Below are 25,262 nucleotides of genomic sequence, written 5' to 3'. Positions count from 1 at the left end.
AGATATGAGTGAGAGCAGGAGAGGCAGCCCTGTCCCATTCTCCAGGCATGAGTAGAATATTATACATATGTAGTTAGGAATTAAATTTAACTTGTATTTAAGAGAAAAAAAATATTTGAACATCCAAAAACTGTTGAGTTTATGCTTTTACTGCTTATTTCATAAATGCTCAGTGTTCTTTAAACATTTGGGGAGGGGTGGGAGGGAGAGGTCTGAAAATGTACATTGTAAAAGTAAGCTGTGAGTGTTCCAATGCACTGAACTGTACAGCTGTGAAGTTTGAATTTATTGGCAGTTTCACTAACTGTTTCCCTGTAGAACATTGTGTTTGGAGCAAGATTGTTTTTTATGTGTGATTGTGAGCATGTAAGATTGGGTGCCTTGTTCAAATGTAATTGACACAATAGTCAAAGGACATCAGTGAATTTGTGTAAAAGGCAGTTGTGCAATCAAATACTCTTGATAACATATCCTGGGGACATAGCTGAACTGATTTGAATTACCAAAGCCTGAAAATATATGTAACTATCTTCAGAGAAATTATTTGGGATATATGCACTATACTTGTTTTAAATAATCATATAGAAGGTAAAACAACATTTAAGTGCAGAATTTTCCATTACAGTCCATTTGTGTATGATCTGGAAATCAACTTTTAATGGTGATTTCCTTAAGGTAAACTAAAAGGTGACTCATTTCAGCCAGTGGTTTGTATTCCGTGTATGTATCATTGGTTATATATTATGCTTGCACATATTGCATAGTGGGGTTTGATTCAGATCTGATCTTACAGAATTGGTCGGCTCTTTTCAGCGTCAAGGTTTTGAGAGTTGTAAAAATATTGACTGTGACATTTAAAACATTACAGAAAAATACTTTCTGTTTAAAATAATCCATTAAACCCTTGGGCTGCAGTTCTGGATGGCATGGAAATTGGTAGTGATCAGCACCAAAAGTACCTTTATATATCAGCTGAAAACTTTTATAGATCTGAATTTATCTCCTGTTTTTGTGATCTTGTCCAAATGGCAGCTAGAATTTGCAAGTTTATAAACTATTGTAAGCTTTTCTTGTATTTTTGACACACATAGGATATTTTATAAACTTTATTATAAATTTTTTAAAAATCATTTTTACTATTGGTTATTAAGTACCTATCCGTCAGGCCATCATTTGAATATTCGAGGAGTCTGAAGCAAGGAATTTTCCATTTGTAAAACCAGTGCCTCTTGACATGCTGCCTGCACAATATGGTTGTGCTGCTGTTTGTTTTACAGCTGTGTGACTGTAGCCCAAAGGTATAATAAAATGAATAGTAACTTATTTTCTGATGATAAAAAAAATCAGGTTTGCTTCCTGTTCACACAGAGGCCATCCTGTGTCCAAAAATTTGTCTCAGCCATTTAGTTTTATCATCAGGACACAAACTTTGCATTATTTGACTCCTTTGGAAAATCTTAGTGCAGTTGTGGGTTACTACTTGCATTATATGTTATGCATTATCTTTATGTGTGTGTATGTATCTGGGGGAGAGAGAGAAAGAGAGAGAGCCTGCATGTCTTTCATGAATGTACAGATGTCAGTGTGGTTAACTGGTAAGTGGATTGACATGTGGTGATTGAAAGTTTGAAGGACTAATAAGATTAAGAATGCTTGGTAGGGGTTTCATGATCTTTAGAATGGTAAAACTGAACTCCTAAATATCTAACTTGCTTCCAAATTTACGTGGAGTTTTAAACCAACTTTCATTGTTTCAGTAGACTTGAGTTGCACTGAGGACTGAAGAATTCTAAGTACAAAAACATCTATGATCTTATGTTTCAAGAATTGTATAATTTAAAATAAATTCAAATCATTTTAAAGAATTGGTACAAGGGGAGAGAAATTTTAAACTATGCAGGATAAAGCAACAGTTAACACTACCTCCATTTAGGAGAAAGTGAGGACTGCAGATGCTGGAGATCAGAGCTGAAAATGTGTTGCTGGAAAAGCGCAGCAGGTCAGGCAGCATCCAAGGAGCAGGAGAATCGACGTTTCGGGCATGAGCGCTTCTTCAGGAAACCTCCATTTAGGAGACTTCTCCATTCACAAATAAAATATTTGTATTGGTTTGTGGAGACTATAGAAGTTTACCTCCATTTAGGAGACTTCGCCTTCATTAACAAATAAAATATTTGCATTGGTTTGTGGAGACTATAGAAGTTTAGCAGAATGTTTGTGTCCATCAGTTGTTTTTCCTGCGCTGTTTTATATTTAAGTCTTTGGGGAACAGCCAGACCAGTGGTGAATGAATGAAGAGAAAGAGTCACATCAGTAATACAAACTATGAAACACTACATTTTGTAAACATCAGTAAACACTCTAAATGCTAAGGTGTAGATTGGGTTTGATAGCAACCTTTTCAAAAGAAAAATAAAATCAGCCCTAAGCTGTTTGCAGTTCTTTCTTTGCAAGTTGATAGAATGTTTATTGATGTTGCAGTTTGAAAGTGAAACTCCTACCAAGTGATGCAAACTGACCAAGTGCTGGTGAAGCTGGCCAATTACTGGTACTTGAATAGCCAGTTGGAAAGCCAAGGATATGGTGTTAGTCACATTGATCATGGTGAATACTGTACATATACTTATGTTTCATTTTTTAGAATGTAATAAAATGACTCATTAAAATGAAAATAATCAAATAAGCTGAGTTGTTTCTTTCATTTTTCTTAAAATGGATAAATAGATAATTACACCAAACACAAGATACTTTGGTTCTGCAGACAATTAAAAGCACTTTTCCATCCCATATTTTTGACATTAAATGGTCATTTATAAACTTTACTAAGAAGTGAGTTTTCTATTTTCTCTGGACTTTTGTAACCCAGGACTTCGGGTATTATAGGTGGACAAGGGAAATAAGTATAACTTGCCATATGTTCTACCGTTCCTGCAAAGTTCAATTTAATAATACTTTTATTCATTTACAATGCAGTAGGAAACACTTCAGATTACTTTGTTCCATGTTAATGCTTGTTTCCACTTTTGGCTATAGATATCACACTTTCCTTTTTGATCATTTGATCATTTCTGATGCAAACCAAAGTAAGTTTTTCACTGCATGTATTTTAAAAATTAAAAAATGCAATTACTTCCTTTTACCTTCAGTTTAATCTGCAATTTGGTAGATATTCCATACTTACTGCCATGTTTCCCTTCAAAGTATTCAAGTAGATGTGCAACATATTCTATTGCAAAGATATTAAATTCTTTGTTGAGATCACACTCTCATATCAGGGTAGCCAGGTGCCACATTTGAAAGCAATTTATTAATTGGGACTACTGCTCTATACTGTGATTTTAAAAAAAAATCCCTTTGTGAAGATGATGGTGAGCAACTGCCTTGATCTTCTGTAGTCCAAGAGGTGAAGGTATTCACACAATACTCTTTTGAAGGAGTTCCAAGAGTTTGATCCAACATTAATGAAATCAGGATTTATTTCTGAATAGGTTGGTGCAATCTGGGGAGGAACTTGAATGCCGTGATTTCCCATTTGCTTGCTATCCATGCCTTCTAGGCAGTAGGAGCTGTAGGTTTAGGAGGCTGTTTTGCCCTGAAATGTTACTGAAGCTGCAATCATTTGGGAAAATAGTATTTTATCACATTCCGCCCTAGTTTCTATTTTATATATGGTGGAAATGCTTTGGGGAGTTGAGATGAAATAGACTGATCTACTTTTATGTATATGGTGGACCAGTTATATTTCTGGTCAGTTGTGACCCCTGGATATTGGGGATTAAAAATGGGAGATGAAAATCTGTAGAGACATACTAAGTTTGAGGACCACTTGCAAAAAGTGTTGAAGGTGGTTGAGGCATGAAAATTCCTCTGATAAAATCATAGAGATATACAGCATGGAAACAGACCGTTCGGTCCAACCCGTCCATGCCGACCAGATATTCCAATCCAATCTAGTCCCACCTGCCAGCACCCGACCTATATCCCTCCAAACCCTTCCTATTCACGTACCCATCCAAATGCCTCTTAAATGTTGCAATTGTGTCAGCCTCTGTGTGAAAAAGTTGTCCCTTAGGTCTCTTTTATATCTTTCCCCTCTCAGCCTAAACCTATGCCTTCTAGTTCTGGACTCCCTGACCCCAGCGAAAAGACTTGCCTATTTACCTGATCCATGCCCCTCTTAATTTTGTAAACCTCTATAAGGTCACCCCTCAGCCTCCGACGCTCCAGGGAAAACAGCCCCAGCCTGTTCAGCCTCTCCCTATAGCTCAAATCCTCCAACCCTGGCAACATCCTAGTAAATCTTTTCTGAACCCATTCAAGTTTCACAACATCTTTCTGATAGGAAGGAGACTAGAATTGCACACAATATTCCAACAATGGCCTAACCAATGTCCTGTACAGCCACAACATGACTTCCCAACTCCTGTACTCAATACTCTGACCAATAAAGCAAAGCATACCAAATGCCTTCTTCACTAACCTATCTACCTGCGACTCCACTTTCAAGGAACTATGAACCTGCACTCCAAGGTCTCTTTGTTCAGCAACACTCCCTAGGTTTTTACCATTAAGTGTATAAGTCCTGCTAAGATTTGTTTTCCCTGGTTTGTCTTTACCGCCCTTCTTAAACAGTGACACCACGTTTGCCAACCTCCAGTCTTCCGGCACCTCATCTGTGAATATCGATGATACAAATATCCCAGCAAGAGGCCCAGCAATCACTTCTCTAGTTTCCCACAGAGTTCTCGGGTACACCTGATCAGGTCCTGGGGATTTATCCACCTTTTCCCATTTCAAGACATCCAGCACTTCCTCCTCTGTAATCTGGACATGTTGCAAGATGTCACCATCTATTTCCCTACAGTCTATATCTTCCATATCCTTTTCCACAGTAAATACTGATGCAAAATATTCATTTAGTATCTCCCCCATTTTCTGTGGCTCCACACAAAGGCCGTCTTGCTGATCTTTGAGGGGCCCTATTCTCTCCCTAGTTACCCTTTTATCCTTAATATATTTGTAAAAACCCTTTAGATTCTCCTTAATTCTATTTGCCAAAGCTATCTCATGTCCCCTTTTTGCCCTCCTGATTTCCCTCTTAAGTATACTCCTACTTCCTTTATACTCTTCTAAGAATTCACTTGATCTATCCTGTCTGTACCTGACATATGCTTCCTTCTTTTTCTTAACCAAACCCTCAATTTCTTTCGTCATCCAGCATTCCCTAGACCTACCAGCCTTTCCTTTCACCCTGACAGGAATATACTTTCTCTGGGTTCTTTTTATCTCATTTTTGAAGGCTTTCCATTTTCCAAGTGTCCCTTTGCCTGCGAACATCTGCCTCCAATCAGCTTTTGAAAGTTCTTGCCAAATACCGTCAAAATTGGCCTTTCTCCAATTTAGAACTTCAACTTTTAGATCTGGTCTATCCGTTTTCATCACTATTTTAAAACGAATAGAAGTATGGTCACTGGCCCCAAAGTGCTCCCCCACTGACACCTCAGTCACCTGCCCTGCCTTATTTCCCAAGATAGGTCAAGCTTTGCACCTTCTCTAGTAGGTACATCCACATACTGAATCAGAAAATTGTCTCGTACGTACTTAAGAAATTTCTCTCCATCTAAACCTTTAACACTATGGCAGTCCCAGTCGATGATCATTGATGAAGATTTGAAGACAATGGTTGATATTCAATTTGGTTTTTATACAGCATGTACTGTGGGGTGGTCAGGTAGAAAAGTGTAAGGTAGTTGGTATCGCTGCATTCAAGGAAGGATGTGGAAGCTTTGGAAAGGGTGCAGAGGAGATTTACCAGAATGTTGCTTGGTATGGAGGGAGTGTCTTATGAGGAAAGGCTGTGGGACTTGAGGCTGTTTTTGTCAGAGAGAAGGTTGAGAGGTGACTTAATAGAGTCAAGATGATCAGAGAATTAGATAGAGTGGACAGTGAGAGCCTTTTTTCTCAGATGGTGATGGCTAGGACAAGGGGACATAGCTTTAAATTGAGGGGTGATAGATATAGGACCGAGGTCAGAGGTAGTTTCTTTACTCTGAGAGAGTAGTAAGGGCATGGAATGCCCGTCTGCAACAGTAGTAGACTTGCCAACTTTAAGGGCATTTAAATGGTCATTGGATAAACATATGGATGAAAATGGAATAGTGTAGGTTAGATGGGCTTCAGATTGGTTTCAAAGGTCGGTGCAACATCGAGGGCCGAAGGGTCTGTACTGCGCTGTAATGTTCTAACTATGCCATGAAGTGGATCACAATCGTTGCCAGTGTACTGTGGGCAATTATGGACTTGTTATTCTACTTATGGAACTTGATGCTACCAAATGTTTTCAAATATCTGAGAAGGAAAGGATTGGGCTCAACCATGACATTTTGATAGTGAAATAAGGTGCCTGGAAAAGAAAATGGCTTCTGACAATACCTGCCACTGTTCTAATGCTTTGTGTAGCCATATATCAGATGAAGTTCCGGAAACGTTACTATACTCATCTCAGTACTGTATTGAAATTGCCTACTCAAGTACAGCAGGAATCCAGTATTATTCTCCTTGTGAAAATAAATTGAACTTCATAAATTTCCAATATGATTAGCTAACTAATGTAGTTAAACTTTTGTGTTTCCTGTATTTCTACTCTTTATTTGGTCAAATGTAGTGTCAGCTGATTTCTATTTGCTTTGTCTTTTTAAACCCATCTATCTCCATGGCTATTACGGAGGTATTCATGACTACTGCTTGGTTGAAGAGGCTGTTAATGAAATGTTAAACTGAGACCTAGCTTGTCAGTTTTGATGAACATTCTTTGTCCTGTGACAATATTTCAAAGTGTAGTGCATGTTTTGTTATCCAAGCCACGCTTCTCCCTCAACCTAAAAAGAGAGTAATAGGTAATTTCTCTAACTGCTATTTATAGATAGGATTTTTCAGTGCATAAAATGGTTGCAGTAACTCAGCCAGTCCCACTTACCCACCTGTAACTCTGATTAGGTTAGATTACCTACGGTGTGGAAACAGGCCCTTTGACCCAACAAGTCCACACTGGCCCTCCAAAGAGCAACCCACCCAGTCCCATTTCCCTCTGACTAATGCATCTAACATTATGGGCAATTTAGCATGGCCAATTCACCGAACCTGCGCATCTTTGGATTGTGGGAGGAAACCGGAGCACCCGGAGGAAACCCACACAGATACGGGGAGAATGTGCAAACTCCACACAGACAAGTACCCGAGGCCAGAATTGAACCTGGGACCCTGGTGCTGTGAGGCAGCAGTGCTAACCACTGAGCCACTGTGCTGCTGTAAATACTTTCCCTTTAGATAAATATACAGTTCGTCATAGTCATATTGTACAGAAACAGATCCTTTGATCGAATTCATCCACGCTGACCCGACATCCCAACCTGATCTAGTCCCATTTGCCAGCACTTGCCCCATACCCCTCAAAACCTTTCCTATTCATATACCCATCCAACTGGCATTAATGACTATTGCTTGGTTGATTTTATTCAGCAACACTCCCTATGGCACCTACCACTTCTTTTGTGAAAGCCAAGATAGAAACACTCTCCAGTGTTCTCTGAAAGTGCTTTATGCTTGCTGCATAAAAATGTTTTCTTTGTGTCACCTTTAACAATTACTGGCAAAAGAATTAATTGGTTCTTGATCCTTCCACTGATGGAAGCAGTTTCTCTCTAACTTCTCTGTCTGGTTTATGAACATTTCTGTGAAATTTTATTTCTACCTTCTTTTCCCTGAAGAGAACTTTCCCAGCTCCCAATTTTTCCAAGTGTCTGAAGTCCCCTGGAACCATTACCATAAATCTTTCCTGTACAAACTCTAATTGCCTTCACATTCTTCAATTCTGCCTGGAATTGAATGCAATGCAGCATTTGAAACTGAACTAGAGGGTTTTTAAAAAAATATAAAATTCACCAGCCTAATTACTTTTAAAGTCCAGGATCTTGTATCCGTTTCTCAACCTGTCTTGCCACCTTCAGCAATTTGTGCACTGACATCCATTGATCAATGTGCTCCTGCACTCCTTTCTATTACCTGCCCTGGTTCTTCCTACCAAATCTTTATCACTTCAGGTTGAGAGATTTTGCAGTCTGTAAAACAATTGTAATTTTTGTCCATAAGTCATTATATTTAAAAATACTGTATCCTATGGAAGATGTTTGTGAGACATAAGGTGCTGTATAAATAAGGCATTGCTGATGCAGTTATGCATTATTTGCTTTTCATTGTCAGTTGAAGCTCATGTATCCTGATTTATTGCAGTCTTTGTTCAAGAACCTCAAACTTTTTTGTCATTGCTGTGTCCCATACCACTTTCAAATTTTTATATCCAGTGTTCTGTTTTTATTTACCCTGAGACACATAGCCTAATAACTTTTAGCATGAATTAGCCCATGCGTAGGGGGATGGTCCCTTTCCTCCAGGATATGACAGTGCCTTTTCAGCCATCTCAAGAATACGTGTGATGCTACCAATTGCTTTCTCATTGTGCAGAAGCAGCTGGCTGTCCTCCAGAGCCAGTTTTGCATATTCAACAGCCTGTTATAAGAAAAGAGACATTCCTGTGTTAAAGGAATATGGATTTTCTTTTCAGGAAAGTTCTAAAGGAATTGCTCTTTTATGTAAGGTTTCTAATAGACCATTCTTGCCCTATTATAAAACAAATAAAAAGAGCAAGAGTAAGCTATATACAGCACTTTGAGCCTGCTCATCCATTCAGTAGGATTCTTCCTGATCAATTTCATCAGTTGCATTATTTTCCTAAAGCCTTGATCTTTTTCTCATTGACGCAGCATCATAAGAGAGGAGCAGAGTTAGGCCATTCAGCCCATCAAGTCTGCTCTGCCATTGGATCATCAATAGTGCTATGGGGTAGAGAATTCCAAAAATTTCGCACTGTTACATGAGGAGAAATTTATTTACACACGTACCTAAATAGTTGATCCATTATCCTGATATTGATCTCTAGTTCTAAACTCTTCAACCAGGGAAACAGGCTCTTGTACTCCATCTGAGAGAAAACAATTTACCTGATTTCCCCAGAGTTCTCCCACTATGATCACAGATCATTCAAGTATATTACAAAATTAATCAGCCAACTGTGAATTACACTACTCTTATCAATGTTACAGCTTTTGAAGACAAACCAATGCAAATTCCAGTGCTTTGAAAATGCTTCTATTAATATTCTTTGCTTTACGGACAGAATGATCAGTAATCTCATATTGTTAGGCAAACTCTGAGAAAATACAGAGTGGGAATTGGACTGCCACAGTAATCAGAATAATGAACCATGTATTTCAATGAGTCATCGATCATTTTCATGTTTTACTCAATTAACTTGCTGTAGGCATAAAGTGTTGCAGGACTTTGACTACAGTTCAGTTAGTAAAGACTTTTTTTAAAAAAGTATTTACTGTGGTATTATTCAGAACCTTTGAAATTTTATGGATGGGTTTAGTCATATGATACAAGATTAATTTCGTTATGAATTTTTCTCTCAGATTTTGCATTAATGCATGTGTTTCTCAAATGAAAAGACAATGTTTCAAATTAACATTTTCACAAAAGAGTTTCACCTATTTATGAACGGCAAGCAGATTCCTCTATTGTTTTCCTGTGATGTATTTTGAAGATTTATAGATATGTTGCGTCTGCCAAATAAAATGCAGTTTTGACCAGCAGTAGATTTTTTAAAAATTCCTCTGAATTTTAAGATTCTTGATTCTGTCCAAGATATGAATTGATGGGAGTATAATCAGAGCTACTCTTCCCTCTGAATACATGATGTGGTTTGCGTTATCTCAAGCCTTGTGGAGGCCTCTTGAGTACCGATATTGTACCTTCTGAGATTGCCTATATAATCTGTAATCGTATATACCTGCAGTGCTTGATGCTCAGGATCTGTTCCAGGTATTTGTCTGTTCTCTTATTTCTTACTGAGCTTATTAAATAAAAGTCAGTCTTGTTTGAGTACATTCATCCTCCTTTCTCTGAGTGGTGATATGCTAAACAGGGTTAAATGTGAAAGTGGTAGATTTGATATTGTATTTAATACTTGCATGAGATGGAGTATAGATTGAATGTTTTTCTTTGTGTTATGGGTCTGTTTGTAAACAATTTATCTCCAATCCTAATGGATCAATTTTAACAAACCGTGGTACACAGATTATGGCTCAAGGAAGAACTAATTTGTTTTTGGCAGTTAACATTGGGAGAGAGGAAATTGACTTTTTTTCTTTTAAGAGCATTGAGAGTTCTGTTTAGAATGTTATTGATTGGTTTGGAATGTCATGGATTATGTTAGCTGCTGTGTTCCAATTTTCACAGTTGTCAAAATGTGAGCAGTTTTCAGAGCAGGTTGTTGGACATGGATTGGCTTGAAGCCTCAGTGGGCTTAAGTTTTGAATAAAGAAAAACTTTTTTTTGCAGTAAGAATGTCAACCAGGTAGTACAAAGCTTCAAAGGAAGTTCTGCATAATTGGGATAACGTTGTTCTAAAAACTGCTCTATTGATTTAACTTTTCTCTTATTTTGGGGGGTTCTTAAAAAAAAAGGCTATTTTCATTTGACACTGGGATGAGCTGTTATGGATTCTGAAGACAAGAATCTGAAGAAAACAGGCAATTTTGCTGAACAAACTTGAAACATTAACTTGTCTGTTCTCTATACAGATGGTCTCTCCTCATCCCACTGACTCTTACTGGATTACAGGTCCACAGGTACCACCAGCTCTGTGACAAGGCGGCGAGTAGTAGTGTGTAAATTTAGCAGAGAATTGTGATAATCTAATCTACCATTGGATTCATTTTAATTGAGCCTAACAATGTCCATGTGCTCATCTCCCCCCATGATTTCCCTCATCTCACATAAGTAATCTAATCTAATCTAATATTCTAATCTTTTGCGTGGGGTTAAGTTGCTTAAAAATTGGGAAATCAAATGTAAAAGAGAAGGTAGAATTGCAGGTTAATAATGTGGCTAATTGTAACCATAAAAGGAAGAGACAGAATATGTAAACTTCATATTGCTGCAAGGAACCATAAAAATGTAAGTAAATTTGATATTATAACAAACTTTAAAGACTTTACATCTCAATGCATGAAGCATTCAGAATAAGATAGACAAACTGGTGCAAATCAAGATAAATGAATATGATCTATATGTGGAAACATGATTACAAGAAGATCAAAACTGGAACTTGATATTCAGTGATGTTTTATTTTTCAGAAAGATCGGAGGGATGGGAAAGGTGGTGGCATAGTGCTGGTATTAAAAGTGGAAATGAGGATGGTTGTGACAGACAATCCAGGCTCAAATGATGTCGAGTCCATTTGGGCAAAGGTAAAAACAAAAACAGCAAGAGATGGAAGATATTGGTCGGAGTAGTGTACAGACCCCAAAACAGTAACCACTCTGTAGAGAAGGTGATAAATCAAATAGTAGCATATAAAAAGAACAGGGCAATAATTATGATTGATTTTAATCATCTTGTTAATTTCGTTAATCAAATTGGAAAGGTTAGCTACAATAAAAAATTCATTGAGTGCATTCGGGATAGTTTCCTACAGCAATATCTCTGGAGCCAACTAGAGAGCAGGCTACCTTGGATCTAGTAATGAGTAATGAGGCAGGTTTAATAAAAGACCCGAGTAAAAGATCCTCAAGCAACGAGTGAAGTTAACATGATTGAAGTTAATATTCATTTTGAGAGTGCAAAATGTGGGTCACAAACAACTGTGTTTAACTTAAGGGAAATTACAATGAAATGAGAACAGGGTTAAAGTTAAAATGAGGATAGAATTAGAAATAAAATTAACTGGGTGGATAGATGAGCAGGAATGACAGAAACAAGCAATGGTAGGCATTCACAGAAGTACGTCAGAATTCATGCACCAGGTTATAGTCCCAAAAGGTTTATTTAAAATCACAAGGTATTTGAGTGCTGCTACTTTTAAGGTTCTTTTAAGAACCACAAAAAATAAAAGGAACGTTTTTAAAAAAACAAATCAAGAGAGCAGTTTTTAGAACACACAACACATTAGCTCAACGTTGAGGTGAAGGGAAGCACACAGGCACAGAAGTTATTGGCACAGAGATCAAAAGATAGTGCAAATGCTGTGAGTGGAATGTCAACGTTCTGAATTAGTGGTGCTGGAAGAGCACAGCAGTTCAGGCAGCATCCAAGGAGCTTCGAAATCGACGTTTCGGGCAAAAGCCCTTCATCAGGAATAAAGGCAGTGAGCCTGAAGCGTTGAGAGATAAGCTAGAGGAGGGTGGGGGTGGGTAGAAAGTAGCATAGAGTACAATGGGTGAGTGGGGGAGGGGATGAAGGTGATAGGTCAGGGAGGAGAGGGTGGAAAAGGAGATAGGCAGGTAGGACAAGTCCGGTCAAGTCATGGGGACAGTGCTGAGCTAGAAGTTTGGAACTAGGGTGAGGTGGGGGAAGGGGAAGTGAGGAAACTGTTGAAGTCCACATTGATGCCCTGGGATTGAAGTGTTCCGAGGCAGAAGATGAGGCGTTCTTCCTCCAGGCAACTGGTGGTGAGGGAGCGGCGGTGCAGGAGGCCCAGGACCTCCATGTCCTCAGCAGAGTGGGAGGGGGAGTTGAAATGTTGGGCCACGCGACGGTGTGGTTGATTGGTGCGGGTGTCCCGGAGATGTTCCCTAAAGCACTCTGCTTGGAGGCGCCCAGTCTCCCCAATGTAAAGGAGACCACATCGGGAGCAACGGATACAATAAATGATATTCGTGGATGTGCAAGTAAAACTTTGATGGATGTGGAAGGCTCCTTTAGGGCCTTGGATAGAGGGAGGGAGGAGGTGTGGGCGCAGGTTTTACAGTTCCTGCAGTGGCAGGGGAAAGTGCCAGGATGGGACGGTGGGTTGTAGGGGGGCGTGGACCTGACCAGGTAGTCACGGAGGAAACGGTCTTTGCGGAAGGCGGAAAGGGGTGGGGAGGGAAATATATTCCTGGTGGTGGGGTCTGTTTGGAGGTGGCGGAAATGTCGGTGGATGAGGGTGGAAGGTGAACACCAGGGGCGTTCTGTCTTTGTTACAGTTGGAGGGGTGGGGTCTGAGGGCAGAGGTGCGGGATGTGGACGAGATGCGTTGGAGGGCATCTTTAACCACGTGGGAAGGGAAATTGCAGTCTCTAAAGAAGGAGGCCATCTGATGTGTTCTGTGGTGGAACTGGTCCTCCTGGGAGCAGATACGGCAGAGGCGGAGGAATTGGGAATACGGGATGGCATTTTTGCAAGAGGTAGGGTGGGAAGAGGTGTAATCCAGGTAGCTGTGGGAGTTGATGGGTTTGTAAAAAATGTCAGTGTCAAGTCGGTCGTAATTAATGGAGATGGAAACGTCCAGGAAGGGGAGGGAGGTGTCAGAGATAGTCCAGGTAAATTTAAGGTCAGGGTGGACGCCCCCCTACAACCAACCCTCCCATCCTGGCACTTTCCCCTGCCACTGCAGGAACTGTAAAACCTGCGCCCACACCTCCTCCCTCACCTCTATCCAAGGCCCTAAAGGCGCCTTCCACATCCATCAAAGTTTCATTTGCACATCCACTAATATCATTTATTGTATCCGTTGCTGTCTCCTCTACATTGGCGAGACTGGGCGCCTCCTAGCAGAGCGCTTTAGGGAACATCTCCGGGACACCCGCACCAATCAACCACACTGCCCCGTGGCCCAACATTTCAACTCCCCCTCCCACTCTGCCGAGGACATGGAGGTCCTGGGCCTCCTTCACTGCCGCTCCCTCACCACCAGACGCCTCATCTTCCACCTCGGAACACTTCAACCCCAGGGCATCAATGTGGACTTCATCAGTTTCCTCATTTCCCCTTCCCCCACCTCACCCTAGTTCCAAACCTCCAGCTCAGCACTGTCCCCATGACTTGTCCGGACTTGTCCTACCTGTCTATCTCCTTTTCCACCCATCCACTCCACCCTCTCCTCCCTGACCTATCACCTTCATCCCCTCCCCCACTCACCCATTGTACTCTATTGTACTTTCTCCCCACCCCCACCCTCCTCTAGCTTATCTCTCCACACTTCAGGCTCACTGCCTTTATTCCTGATGAAGGGCTTTTGCCCGAAACGTCGATTTCGAAGCTCCTTGGATGCTGCCTGAACTGCTGTGCTCTTCCAGCACCACTAATCCAGAATCTGGTTTCCAGCATCTACAGTCATTGTTTTTAACCTGGAATGTCAACAGTCTAACTAACAAGTCTTTGCAGTTTATCAAAAGTGTCAGACAGTGTGAATACAGTGTCAACAGCTGAATAGCAAGTGAAGAGATGACATGATCTGATTAATTGAGGCAGAGAGACAACTACAAAAAATTAAGAATAACATGGTGGTGGAGACAAACCAAATGGCTGGAATAACTTGATAGGTATAAGAGTTGCATGCCAAGAGTCTAACCAAAGTAACAAGTAATTAAAAACTCTACAAACTAATTATGGTAGAGAGATCATAAATTATCAAGGTGATGGTGTTAAAACAGAACTGTAAGAAAGATTTTACAAATATTGAACAGTATGGTGAGGTTACAGAAAGCATGGCATGAATCCAAGATCACGGTTTAGGCCATCTTTGTGGGTATGGAACTTGGCTATCAGTTTCTGCTCAGCAATTCTGCATTGTGCATCTCGAAGGCACTTACCTGAAGATCAGAAGATGAATGTTCTTGACCGCTAAAGTGTTCTCCGGCAGGAAGGGAACATTCCTGTTTGGTGATTGTTGCACAGTGTCCATTCACCTGTTGTAGTGTCTTGCCAATATACCATGCCTTGGGACAACCTTACCTGCAGCGTATGAGGTAGACAACACTGGCCAAGTCACGTGAGTACCTGCTGTGCACGTGGTGGGTGGTGTTCCCACATGTTATGGTAGTACCTATGTCAATGATCTGGCATGTTTTGCAGAGGTTGCCGTGGCTGGGTTGTGCGTTATTGTGGTTGATGTTGTCCTCAAGGCTGGGTAGTTTGCTGCGAATGATGGTTTGTTTAAGGTTTGGCAATTATTTGAAGGGAGAAGGGAGAAGTGAAGTTGTAGGGATGACATTGGCAAGATGTTCGTTATCAATGACATGCTGAAGGCCATGAAGAACATGTCGTCATTTCTCCGATTAGGGGAAGTACTGGACGACGAAGGGTGCTCTATTGGTCATGTCCTGTGTCTGTCTTCTGAGGGGGTTGTAGCAGTTTCTGGTTGTGGCATGCTGGAATTGGCAATCCTTGAGTTGAGGATCGTATCCTGTTCTGATGAGGACATCTTTCAGCAAAGGTTTCTGACGCACTCCCCCCTCATCTGAGCAGATCCTGTGTGTATATACAAGGCTTGAACATAGGGGATGGCTTCTTTAACACGCTTAGAATGGAAGCTAGATATCGTGAGGTTATCCATGGGCTAAAGGTAGAGTGAGGTACTGAGGTGACTGTCCATGATGGAGATGCATGTGTCCAAGAATGAGATTAATTCTGAAAAGTAACCCATGGTATTCTGACGGTGGGATAAAACTTGTTGATATACTGTGTAGTCGTTTCAGTGATTCCTTGCCATGAGTCTGAAGGAAGAAAATGTCTTCAATGTAACTGGTATATAGTACTGACTTGAAGTCCGTGCAGCAAAGAAGGTTTGCTTGAACTTGTGCATGAAAGTGTTGGCATATTCGGGTGCAAATTTGGTCCCTATTGCTGCTCTGTATGTCTGTATGAAGAGCTGGTTATCAAAGGTGAAGACATTGTGGTCGAGGATGAAGCAACTGAGTTATAGGATGGTGCCTGAAATTTGGCAGTTATTGGTGTTGAGTACTGAGGCTGTTGCAATGAAGCCATCATCATGGGGTTGCTGGTGTAGGGTGCCGAAACGCCCATTGTGATGAGGAATGTTCCTGGTTCGACAAGTCTGTGGGTGCTGAGTTTCTGTAAGATATTTGTAGCATTCTGACAGAAACTGGGGGTTCCTTGCACAATGGGTTTCAAGATGGAGAGGTTCTGACACAAGGTTCCATTGCCTGATAGGTGGGACATCTGGATCTATTGCTTTGTGTATTTTTGGAAGGCAGTAGAGTCTCCAGTGCAAGAAATACATGGGATGAGAGTGCTTAGGTCACTCTGAAGGTCTGGATCAAAGGTCTTGATCAGTCTGTTAAGTTAATGGGTGTGTTCTTTGGTTGGATCAGCAAGTAGTTGTCTATAGTGTTCCTGGTTGTTCAGTTGTTGGTACGCTTTTGCAGTAGTCCATTCTAGTTTGTAGTATGGATCATGTCAAACATGTAGCCTAACCATTTTGTTCTGTATTGTAAAATCTTCCTTACTGTTCTGTTTTGACACAGTCACCTTTGGTTACTTGTGATCTCAAATGATTTCAAATAAACCTGTTGGACTATAACCTGATGTTGTGTTATTTCTGACTTATCCACCCAGTCCAATACTGACTCCTCCACATTCACAGAAGTAATTCATGACTCTCCGCAAAAATACATCCCAGTAATGGGTAATTTTCAGAGAGGGATAAGCAAATTATGGCTAGTTGAGGAAGTTAAGGAGAATGTTAAATTAGTTGTTAGCAAGGTGAAATATGTGGATCTGGACTCGAGTCCCATTCCAGGAGGGAGTGTACTGAGGGTGTGCTGCTTTGACAGTGATGCTGTCTTTTAGATTATATAGTTTCCATCTGCCTGCTCAGCTAGATGTGAAAGGTTCCATGGACTATTTCGGAAAACAGCAGACGATTCATCCTTGGTTGTTAGTCCAGTATTTAATTCCTCAACCAACAACACAAAATGAAATTGTGGTCATTATCAAATTGCTAGTTATGGGAGTTTGCCTTGTCTGTATTGTCTGCTGCCTTTCCTATGTTACAATAGTAACTTCAAAAATAACTTTATTGGTTGTAAAATGCTTTCAGATGTGGTGGTTGTGAAAAGCACGATATAAACTCAAATTTTCTTCATTTTTTAAACTATAATGTATCAGTTCAACCTTTGGGCTTCACACTGATTTATTCTGGTACTGCCCCTAGTAATTGTTTTAAACCACTGAGCCATCAGGGGAATCTTGAACTTTGTTTCTAGCAGAAGGTGTGCAATCAGTGCTGTTGGATAATGAGTGAGAATTGTGTTCCGTAGTGCAATCTTTACCATGCCGGGAGATGTACTGGACCTAGAAGGTGAAGAATCGAGAAGGCAGCATGGTAGCATAGTGGTTATCACTGCTGCCTCTCAGGGCCAGGAACCCAAGTTTGATTCCAGCCTTGGGTGACTGTGCAAACACCACACAGACCTTCTCCCCGCATCTTGTGGATTTCTGCTGGGTGGTCTGGTTTCCTCCCACAGTCTGAAGATTTGCAGGTTAGGTGGATTTGTCATGCAACATTATTCTACATTGTCCAGTGATATACAGGCAAGGAGGATCAGCCATGGTAAATGTGAGATTACAGGATAGGTTGGGGGACTGGGTGTGAGCAAGATGCTCTTAGAAGGTTCGGTGCAGACTCGACGGGCCGAATAGTGATTTGATGAATTTGAAGTAGTAAATATAATTTGCTTCCTGCCCTGTGCGGGATATAATTAATAGGTAATGGAAATCATTCCCCAAAGTAGAAATCCTTTTCCAAAGGTGCTAACTTATCTCAAAGTACCTTACTGCAACTTATTTACCTATTGCTTATCTGACAATACAACACCTCTTAGCCGATGTGGACAGTTCTTCTCATGAACTTTGGCAAAAATGTCACTTTGTATGTGCAATTTGCCAGTAGGGGAAATTGACAACAGTCAGGTTGGTGTTGGACACCTTAGTTAATCTTTATGTTCATAGTTCAGTTTGCTAAATTGATGTAGGACTTAAGATTCCACATTTGCCTGACTTGGTACCATAACCGATGAAGCAGTCATTCAATAAGCCTTTGCCCTTTCTGGTACTACCATAATGCAACAGGACCTTTTATCTCTTCACTTGTGACCTTCTATAAAGTTTCATTGTTTATCAATTTGGCAAAAGCTTGATCCTTGTCTTTAGCAACTTAACAATAATAGAAGTGCAAAATATCATACTTGGATCAAGTTTATTCTGTCAATGTGTTCAGGTTATGTCTTCTGATAGGGTAATATAAATCCTACCTTTTTAAAATCCAAGAAAAGGAAATAAAGCATAGCCAGGGTCTCAGCAATTTTTCCAATTTTGCCTTGTTTTGGAAGGTACTCTTGGTTCCGCAGGTCAAAAATTGCATGCAGAACTTGAACTGCTTCTGCTTCCTGGGCATCATCTTCAGGAGACACAACGTGGTTGTATTTAGAAATAGAATTTCATTCAGGTATTGTTCACTCAGCTTGTGTAACCATATAACCCAAAAGGAGATGACATCCTCATAAGAGAGAGAAAAAATAAAAGTTACAGAAATAAGTCGCGCAACTCCCATAGCTGACTGAATTAGCAATGGCCTGGGAGGACATCATTTGCATTTCTCTTTCAGCCATGTTAAACCTTGTGATGCAAGCAACTATATACCTGAGGTTGAAACACATATTTTTTCACTTTTGTCCTGCTCTCATTAGCTGCAGATATAGTGACAGATGAAATTGTTGCAGTTATAGTGTTTGTACCCATTGCCTGATTGCCGATGGATGCCTGATTACATGAAGTCCATTTTATTCACCCATTCATCAATATGAGTCATTAAGGAAAGGTCTCCTGATAGCTTCTTTTGTAAAGACAATTTATATCTGAACCATTTGGATTGGATGGTTCAAAGGTTGATTTTTAATTTGTGCAATTGAAAGTTCTACAATCTGTACCGAGTCCACCAAAGGTCAGTCAGGATTCCCAGCTCTGTTTATTATGTGGTGACTCCTGCTGGAAATTTGTTTGAGCTAATGTTGTAGCATTTTATGTTGAACCAAGATGTAATCAAAATACTGTCCACATCCCCTAGTTACAAATCAGTACTCTCCTCTTACACAGTCTAAACACGTTGCTGCCTTTTATATTGGTAGTCTTGTGAATTGCCTTGATGTAAGCAAGACGAAAACCTTTGACAATATTTTTAAGCAATACTCAAATAATCTCCATGCAAGCAGCAAAGACCAAGAGGAGTTTTTTTTTCTTAAATTAGTGTTTTAACTAGCACCTTATGAACTGGCACTCTTGATAAACTGGCAAAAATTATATATCTGAAATACTGGAAGCTTACTGTATTATCGCAGTGTCCGAATAGTCAGTTGAGGGTGAGAGTGAGAAGGCTCTCTGCAGGCAGGTTTCTTTTTTAATTTAAGGTAAAATTCCATTATTATTTAAGTGATAAGTAATTACTTTTTACATATTAAGTAATGAGATGTTTTCTGTATTAATTTGATAGAATGGTTGTGTGAGGGTGATGAGGAAATATCAATTTTAAATAGTCACAGTGTCAAAGAAATCAGATAAGGATCTTTATGTAGAATGGCTATGCTACAGACAGAAGTTGATGCAGAGTGTGGATAACATTTGAAATAGTGAATCAGTTCTGGATTGCTGTTGCAAAGACCAATGGATACCAGGTATTTATTCATCTCCTGTGCTGTTTCCTGGTTCCCAGTATTATTTCTCCAGCCTCATCCCCAAGGGGCCAATGTTCACTTTGGCTTCTCTCTTCCTTTTTATATATTTAAAGAAGCTCTTGCTTTTCACATTGATATTACTTGTAAGTTTATCATCATTTGTTTTCTCACTATTTTATTGGTTTTGAAAACTTTCCCAATCCTTTTGACTTCCCATTAATTTTTAATGCCACATCAAATGTTTCTTTTGGTCTGATAATATCCTTAAATGCTTGATAACTCTCGTGTAAGCTTCTTCTTCACTGGTATATGTCTTTGCTATGAACAACGAACAATTTTCTTAAATGTCTGTCACTGTTCCTCAACTGTCTTTGCTGCTAAACTCCGTCCTTAGTCTACAACAGCCGGCTCTTATTTAAGCTTAACACAGTTGTTCCCAAATCGTGTTTCTCCCTCTCAAATTGTGATAAATTCTATCATGTTATGGTGCCTGCTTCCAAGGGGATTTTTTACTCTGGCATTATTTATTAAGTCTGTCTCACTGCACATCACTTGCTGAAAAAATAGCCTGATCCTTGGTTAGATCCACAATATATTGGTTCTAGGAAACTGTCTTTAATACACTCTGTAAATCCTTTCTCATAGCTTTCTTTGCCAATCTGACTATCCCAATCTACATGAAGATTAAAGTCACCCATGACTGATATACTGACTCTTTTACATGTACTTATTATCTCCTGATTTATTCTTTCTCACTGTACAGCTACTGTCAGGGGATCTATTGACAGAAAACCAGTGTCCTTTAATATTTTTTACCTCCACCCGTATGGATTATATCTTTATCTAAACATGTACTGGCACTGGGAGCAGTCCCAGAGGAAGTTCATTAGGTTGGCTCCAGAGCAGTAGTTTCCCAAAGGGCACTAGCAAAGAAGCGAAGATTAGCTATATCCTTTTTACGGACAGGAGACAAACTACTTTATTTAATGGCTTGCAGTGCTGAAGAAGATAGCAGAAATCCAGATTTTTTTTAAGGATTCAGCATAGAACTGCAGCCAAGATCAAGTAATCAGATCTACCCATATCAATTTAAAGTCAGGAGTTAGGCAAGCCTTTAGACAACTTTGTAACGACACTGAAAAATATAGCCAGAAAATATTAAGTTTAGGGATACAAATATAAGGCTAATAATCAACTAATGTGGGATTTTGCACACCCTAAACTATAAAAGTTCAAAGAGGAAAGGTCAAGCTCTCAATATTGAAAACTCTTGACATTGCCAGAGCATATGAAGCCATGAAACAGTTGAAAACACTGACTGAACAACAGCTAGGTTTCAACTAAACCAAATAATGGAGGAAGAACTTCTCCAGAAGCTGCATGAAGACCACATGGGAATGAAGAAATATAAACGTGGAGCCACATCAGCTGTGTACTGGATGGGTATCTACAAAGACATTGAGAAGTGTCAACATGCAACGTTTTCCAGAAGTACAGAAACCCACAGCAGAAAGAGGTAATGATAGCTACTAAAGTACCATCCAGACCACAGTTAATGACTAAAACAGTTATACTGCTTACATTTTAAAGAATTGGGGATATTATGTATTGTTACATTGTTTGTTTGTTTGTTTGTTTGTAAAGAGTTAGGAAGTAATTGTATGTGTAAATATTCCACTGGGACAAACATTCTCCAATAGATAGTCAAGTCATCTGACCAGGCAAGCATGACAGTTGTATTAAAGAAAAATAGCTCTCATCTATCCAAGTTTAAAGTGTGGTTATTTGAACATCTGGGCACCAAAAGACAAGAGAACACGAAGTATGTATGTTTGTTGGCCACTGAATGTAAAATTAATGTATGACGATATTGCTTGGTCAAATCCGGGCATCAGAATCTTGATATCCTTGTCTTCTACGATTTTAAAAAACACATTTGATGACTTTTTTTTTGTTTTCTATTCCTGCTTTGAAACCACACCACACCACAAGAAACATCTGTCTATTACACCTGCCCAATAATCAACATTCTTCTTGGCCATCCTACACTTCTCAGCCTTTATCTCTGCACATCCAGTTTATGACATACTCTAAATTAACTCTATTGCTATACTCCTATGTATAGGCTGCCATCTATTCTACTTATTGATCATTAGAACTTGTTTGATATACTAAAATTTCAGGAACTTCTCTGGCCATCCTACAAGTCAATAATTATTTCAAACAGGTGATTTTACATGGAGAGAATTTGAAACAAATTTAAAATACTCCAGAATTTGACTACCCTTATTGGAGGAATTGTCCCAAAGTGTATCTGGCAATGTGGCTGGATTTACTTCCTGTCAATATCATAATTTGTGAAAATACCATTCTTTAAGGAAACAGGTAAGTAAGTTGTATAATACAGACCGAAAACATCCTCCAAGTCCACGATAGTGGTGCCAGGTTCTGGCGAACTGAGGCCTGCTTTCCACAGTGTTTTCTGTATCTCTGTCTCAACAAGCTCACCCAGGAAAGTATTCCAGATATTGGTTACCTGTATTTAAAATATGAATCATAAATGCCTTTTGAATTTAAACAACTAACATATAATGGCTTTTCTTGTTCAGGGAGACTTAAAAAAGACATTAAACAAAGTTTTTTTTTCCACAGTGGCTGGCTTGCATGTGGAATGAACTTCCTGATGAAGTGCTGGATACAGGGATAGCTACGATACTTAAAAGATGTTTGGACAGATACACAAATAGGATCAGAAGCAAGCAGGTGGGGCTAGTTTAGTTTTTGATTACGTTCAGCGTGGACTGATTGGACCGAAGGGTCTGTTTCCATATTGTATGACTCTGACTCTGTAATTGATGTACTCAGCTCAATGAGTCACAATAAAAATGGTTGTCAAAAAGGATTGAAAGGCCAGTTGTCTTAACCTCATCAGTAGGCAACATGCTAGAATATTATTCAAGAGATAGACACTTACTAAAAACATTATAATTAAGAAATTAAGTCATGACACAAGCTGTGTGATGACAAATCTGGAGTCTTTTGAGTATATAATGTAAAAAGGAATTGATTAGTGGTGTGTTCTTGAAATTTTACAAGACTTTTTGATAAGTTGCCACTGTTGATTCCACAAAATTAGGGCTTTTAGGACTGGGGATAATATTAGTTGGAGGACTTTTGAATGGATAGAAAATTGTGTGTAGGAATAAATAAGACATTTTCAAATTGGTAGGTTGTAATCAGAGGGTTACTAAAAGAATCTTGGTAGTTGGGCTCAATTGTGTACAATCTATATCAATAACTTAGATGAAGGGCACTGAGTATAATATGTTCAAAAGTAAAATACTGCAGATGTTATAAATCTAAAATTAAAAAGTTGAACTGGTCAGCAGGTTTGGCAGCACCTGGAAGAGACTGAAACATTATCATTGAGCTGGCTTATTAACTTTGGCAGAATCTGTGCTGAGAGAGAGAGAGAGAGAGAGAGAAACAGAAACAGAGAGAGAGAGAAACAGAAGTCCTGAGTATTCACAGCATTTTCTGTCCTTGTAATGTATTCAGATTTGCTAATAAAAACAAATCCAGGAGGACAAAATGAGACTAAAAAGACATAGGAGGCTTACAAAATAGTAAAAGGTGGTAAAAAGAGTGGAGCAGGTTAGGGATCTAAAAAGGATTTCCAACATTGAGCATGGCTAAAGTATCAAATGAATACTTTGCATCTGTCCCTCTACCATTGTTATGGTGAAAGAGAAGCAAATTCAGTGTTAAAGGGCTTAAAATTGATATAAAGGAGGATTAAAAATTGGCTGAGTGATAGGAAACATGAGTAATCACTAACAGATGTTTTTAAGGTTTTGTAGTGGAGTTCCTCGAGGGTCAGTGTTGGAAACCTGGCTTTTCTGATGCATATTAATTATCTAGATCATAAGCTATAGGGCAAAATTTTAAAATTTGCAGATCATATGAAACTTAGAAGTGTAAACTTGGGAAGATTGTGTAGAATTTCAAAAGGACAATGACAAGTTGGTGGAATGGGTGGATAGGTGGCAGGTGGAGGTTAATGTGGGCCTGTGTGAGGTGATACATTTTGGAAGATATTATGACCAGTCATAGAGTCATAGAGATGTACAGCATGGAAACAGACCTTTCGGTCCAACCCGTCCATGCTGACCAGATATCCCAACCCAATCTAGTCCCACCTGCCAGCACCCAACCCATATCCCTCCAAACCCTTCCTATTCATATACCCATCCAAATGCCTCTTAAATGTTGCAATTGTACCAGCCTCCACCACATCCTCTGGCAGCTCATTCCATACACGTACCACCCTCTGTGTGAAAAGGTTGCCCCTTGGGTCTCTTTTATATCTTTCCCCTCTCACCCTAAACCTATGCCCTCTAGTTCTGGACTCCCCGACCCCAGGGAAAAGACCTTGTCTATTTATCCTATCCATGCCCTTCATAATTTTGTAAACCTCTATAAGGTCACCCCTCAGCCTCCGACACTCCAGAGAAAACAGCCCCAGCCTGTTCAGCCTCTCCCTGTAGCTCAGATCCTCCAACCCTGGCAACATCCTGTAAATCTTTTCTGAACCCTTTCAAGTTTCACAACATCCTTCCGATAGGAAGGAAACCAGAATTGCACGCAATATTCCAACAGTGGCCTAACCAATGTCCTGTACAGCCACAACATGACCTCCCAACTCCTGTACTCAATACTGTGAACAATAAAGGAAAGCATACCAAACGCCGCCTTCGCTATCCTATCTACCTATTAACACAAACTTGATTGTGGTTTTTGAAGAAGTAACAAAGAAGATTGATGAGGGCAGAGCAGTAGATGTGATCTATATGGACTCCCTATGACCTTACCATTAAGTGTGTATGTCCCGCTAAGATTTGCTTTCCCAAAATGCAGCACCTCGCATTTATCTGAATTAAACTCCATCTGCCACTTCTCAGCCCATTGGCCCATCTGGTCCAGATTCTGTTGTAATTTGAGGTAACCCTCTTCGCTTTCCACTACACCTCCAATTTTGGTGTCATCTGCAAACTTACTAACTGTACCTCTTATGCTCGTATCCAAATCATTTATGTAAATGACAAAAAGTAGAGGACCCAGCACTAATCCTTGTGGCACTCCACTGGTCACAGGCCTCCAGTCTGAAAAACAACCCTCCACCACCACCCTCTGTCTTCTATCTTTGAGCCAGTTCTGTATCCAAATGGCTAGTTCTCCCTGTATTCCATGAGATCTAACCTTGCTAATCAGTCTCCCATGGGGAACCTTGTTGAACACCTTACTGAAGTCCATATAGATCACATCTACTGCTCTGCCCTCATCAATATTCTTTGTTACTTCTTCAAAAACCAGAATCAAGTTTGCGAGACATGATTTTCCCACGCACAAAGCCATGTCGACTATCCCTAATCAGCCCTTGCCTTTCCAAATACATGTACATCCTGTCCCTCAGGATTCCCTCCAACAACGTGCCCACCACTGAGGTCAGTCGCCAGGTGAGGTCCCCCAATTTGTTATGGCTCCAGACAGAATATGTCAAATCATTAAGCTCCTGAATTAGGAAGGTTGAAATGGCTTCCCTTCATTATTACCTGTCTTCTTGGTTGGTCGCAACAGGTTAATTTAAAATAGATCTCTTTTCTTGTGAGTATCTTTCTCCCAGATCAAAT

At 39.9% G+C, this 25,262-nt stretch overlaps 1 protein-coding gene across 1 annotated transcript in view; it reads right to left on the bottom strand.

The window, feature by feature from the left end:
• Window positions 1–2,622: 2,622 nt before the first annotated feature.
• Window positions 2,623–25,262, bottom strand: part of zmynd12 (zinc finger, MYND-type containing 12) — a 35,947-nt gene continuing 13,307 nt past the window's right edge. The window contains exons 6-8 of the mRNA XM_072586638.1: window positions 21,982–22,108; window positions 18,157–18,302; window positions 2,623–8,565 (exon numbers count right to left, since the gene is read on the bottom strand). Coding sequence (XP_072442739.1) covers window positions 8,404–8,565; window positions 18,157–18,302; window positions 21,982–22,108 — 435 coding nt within the window. The 3' untranslated portion in view covers window positions 2,623–8,403. The remainder of the gene's footprint in view (window positions 8,566–18,156; window positions 18,303–21,981; window positions 22,109–25,262) is intronic.

Source organism: Chiloscyllium punctatum, chromosome 16, assembly GCF_047496795.1.
Source record: "Chiloscyllium punctatum isolate Juve2018m chromosome 16, sChiPun1.3, whole genome shotgun sequence".
Lineage (NCBI taxonomy): Eukaryota > Metazoa > Chordata > Chondrichthyes > Orectolobiformes > Hemiscylliidae > Chiloscyllium > Chiloscyllium punctatum.
Note: the sequence above shows the minus strand (reverse complement) of the source record. Positions and strands in the feature narration are given on the sequence as shown.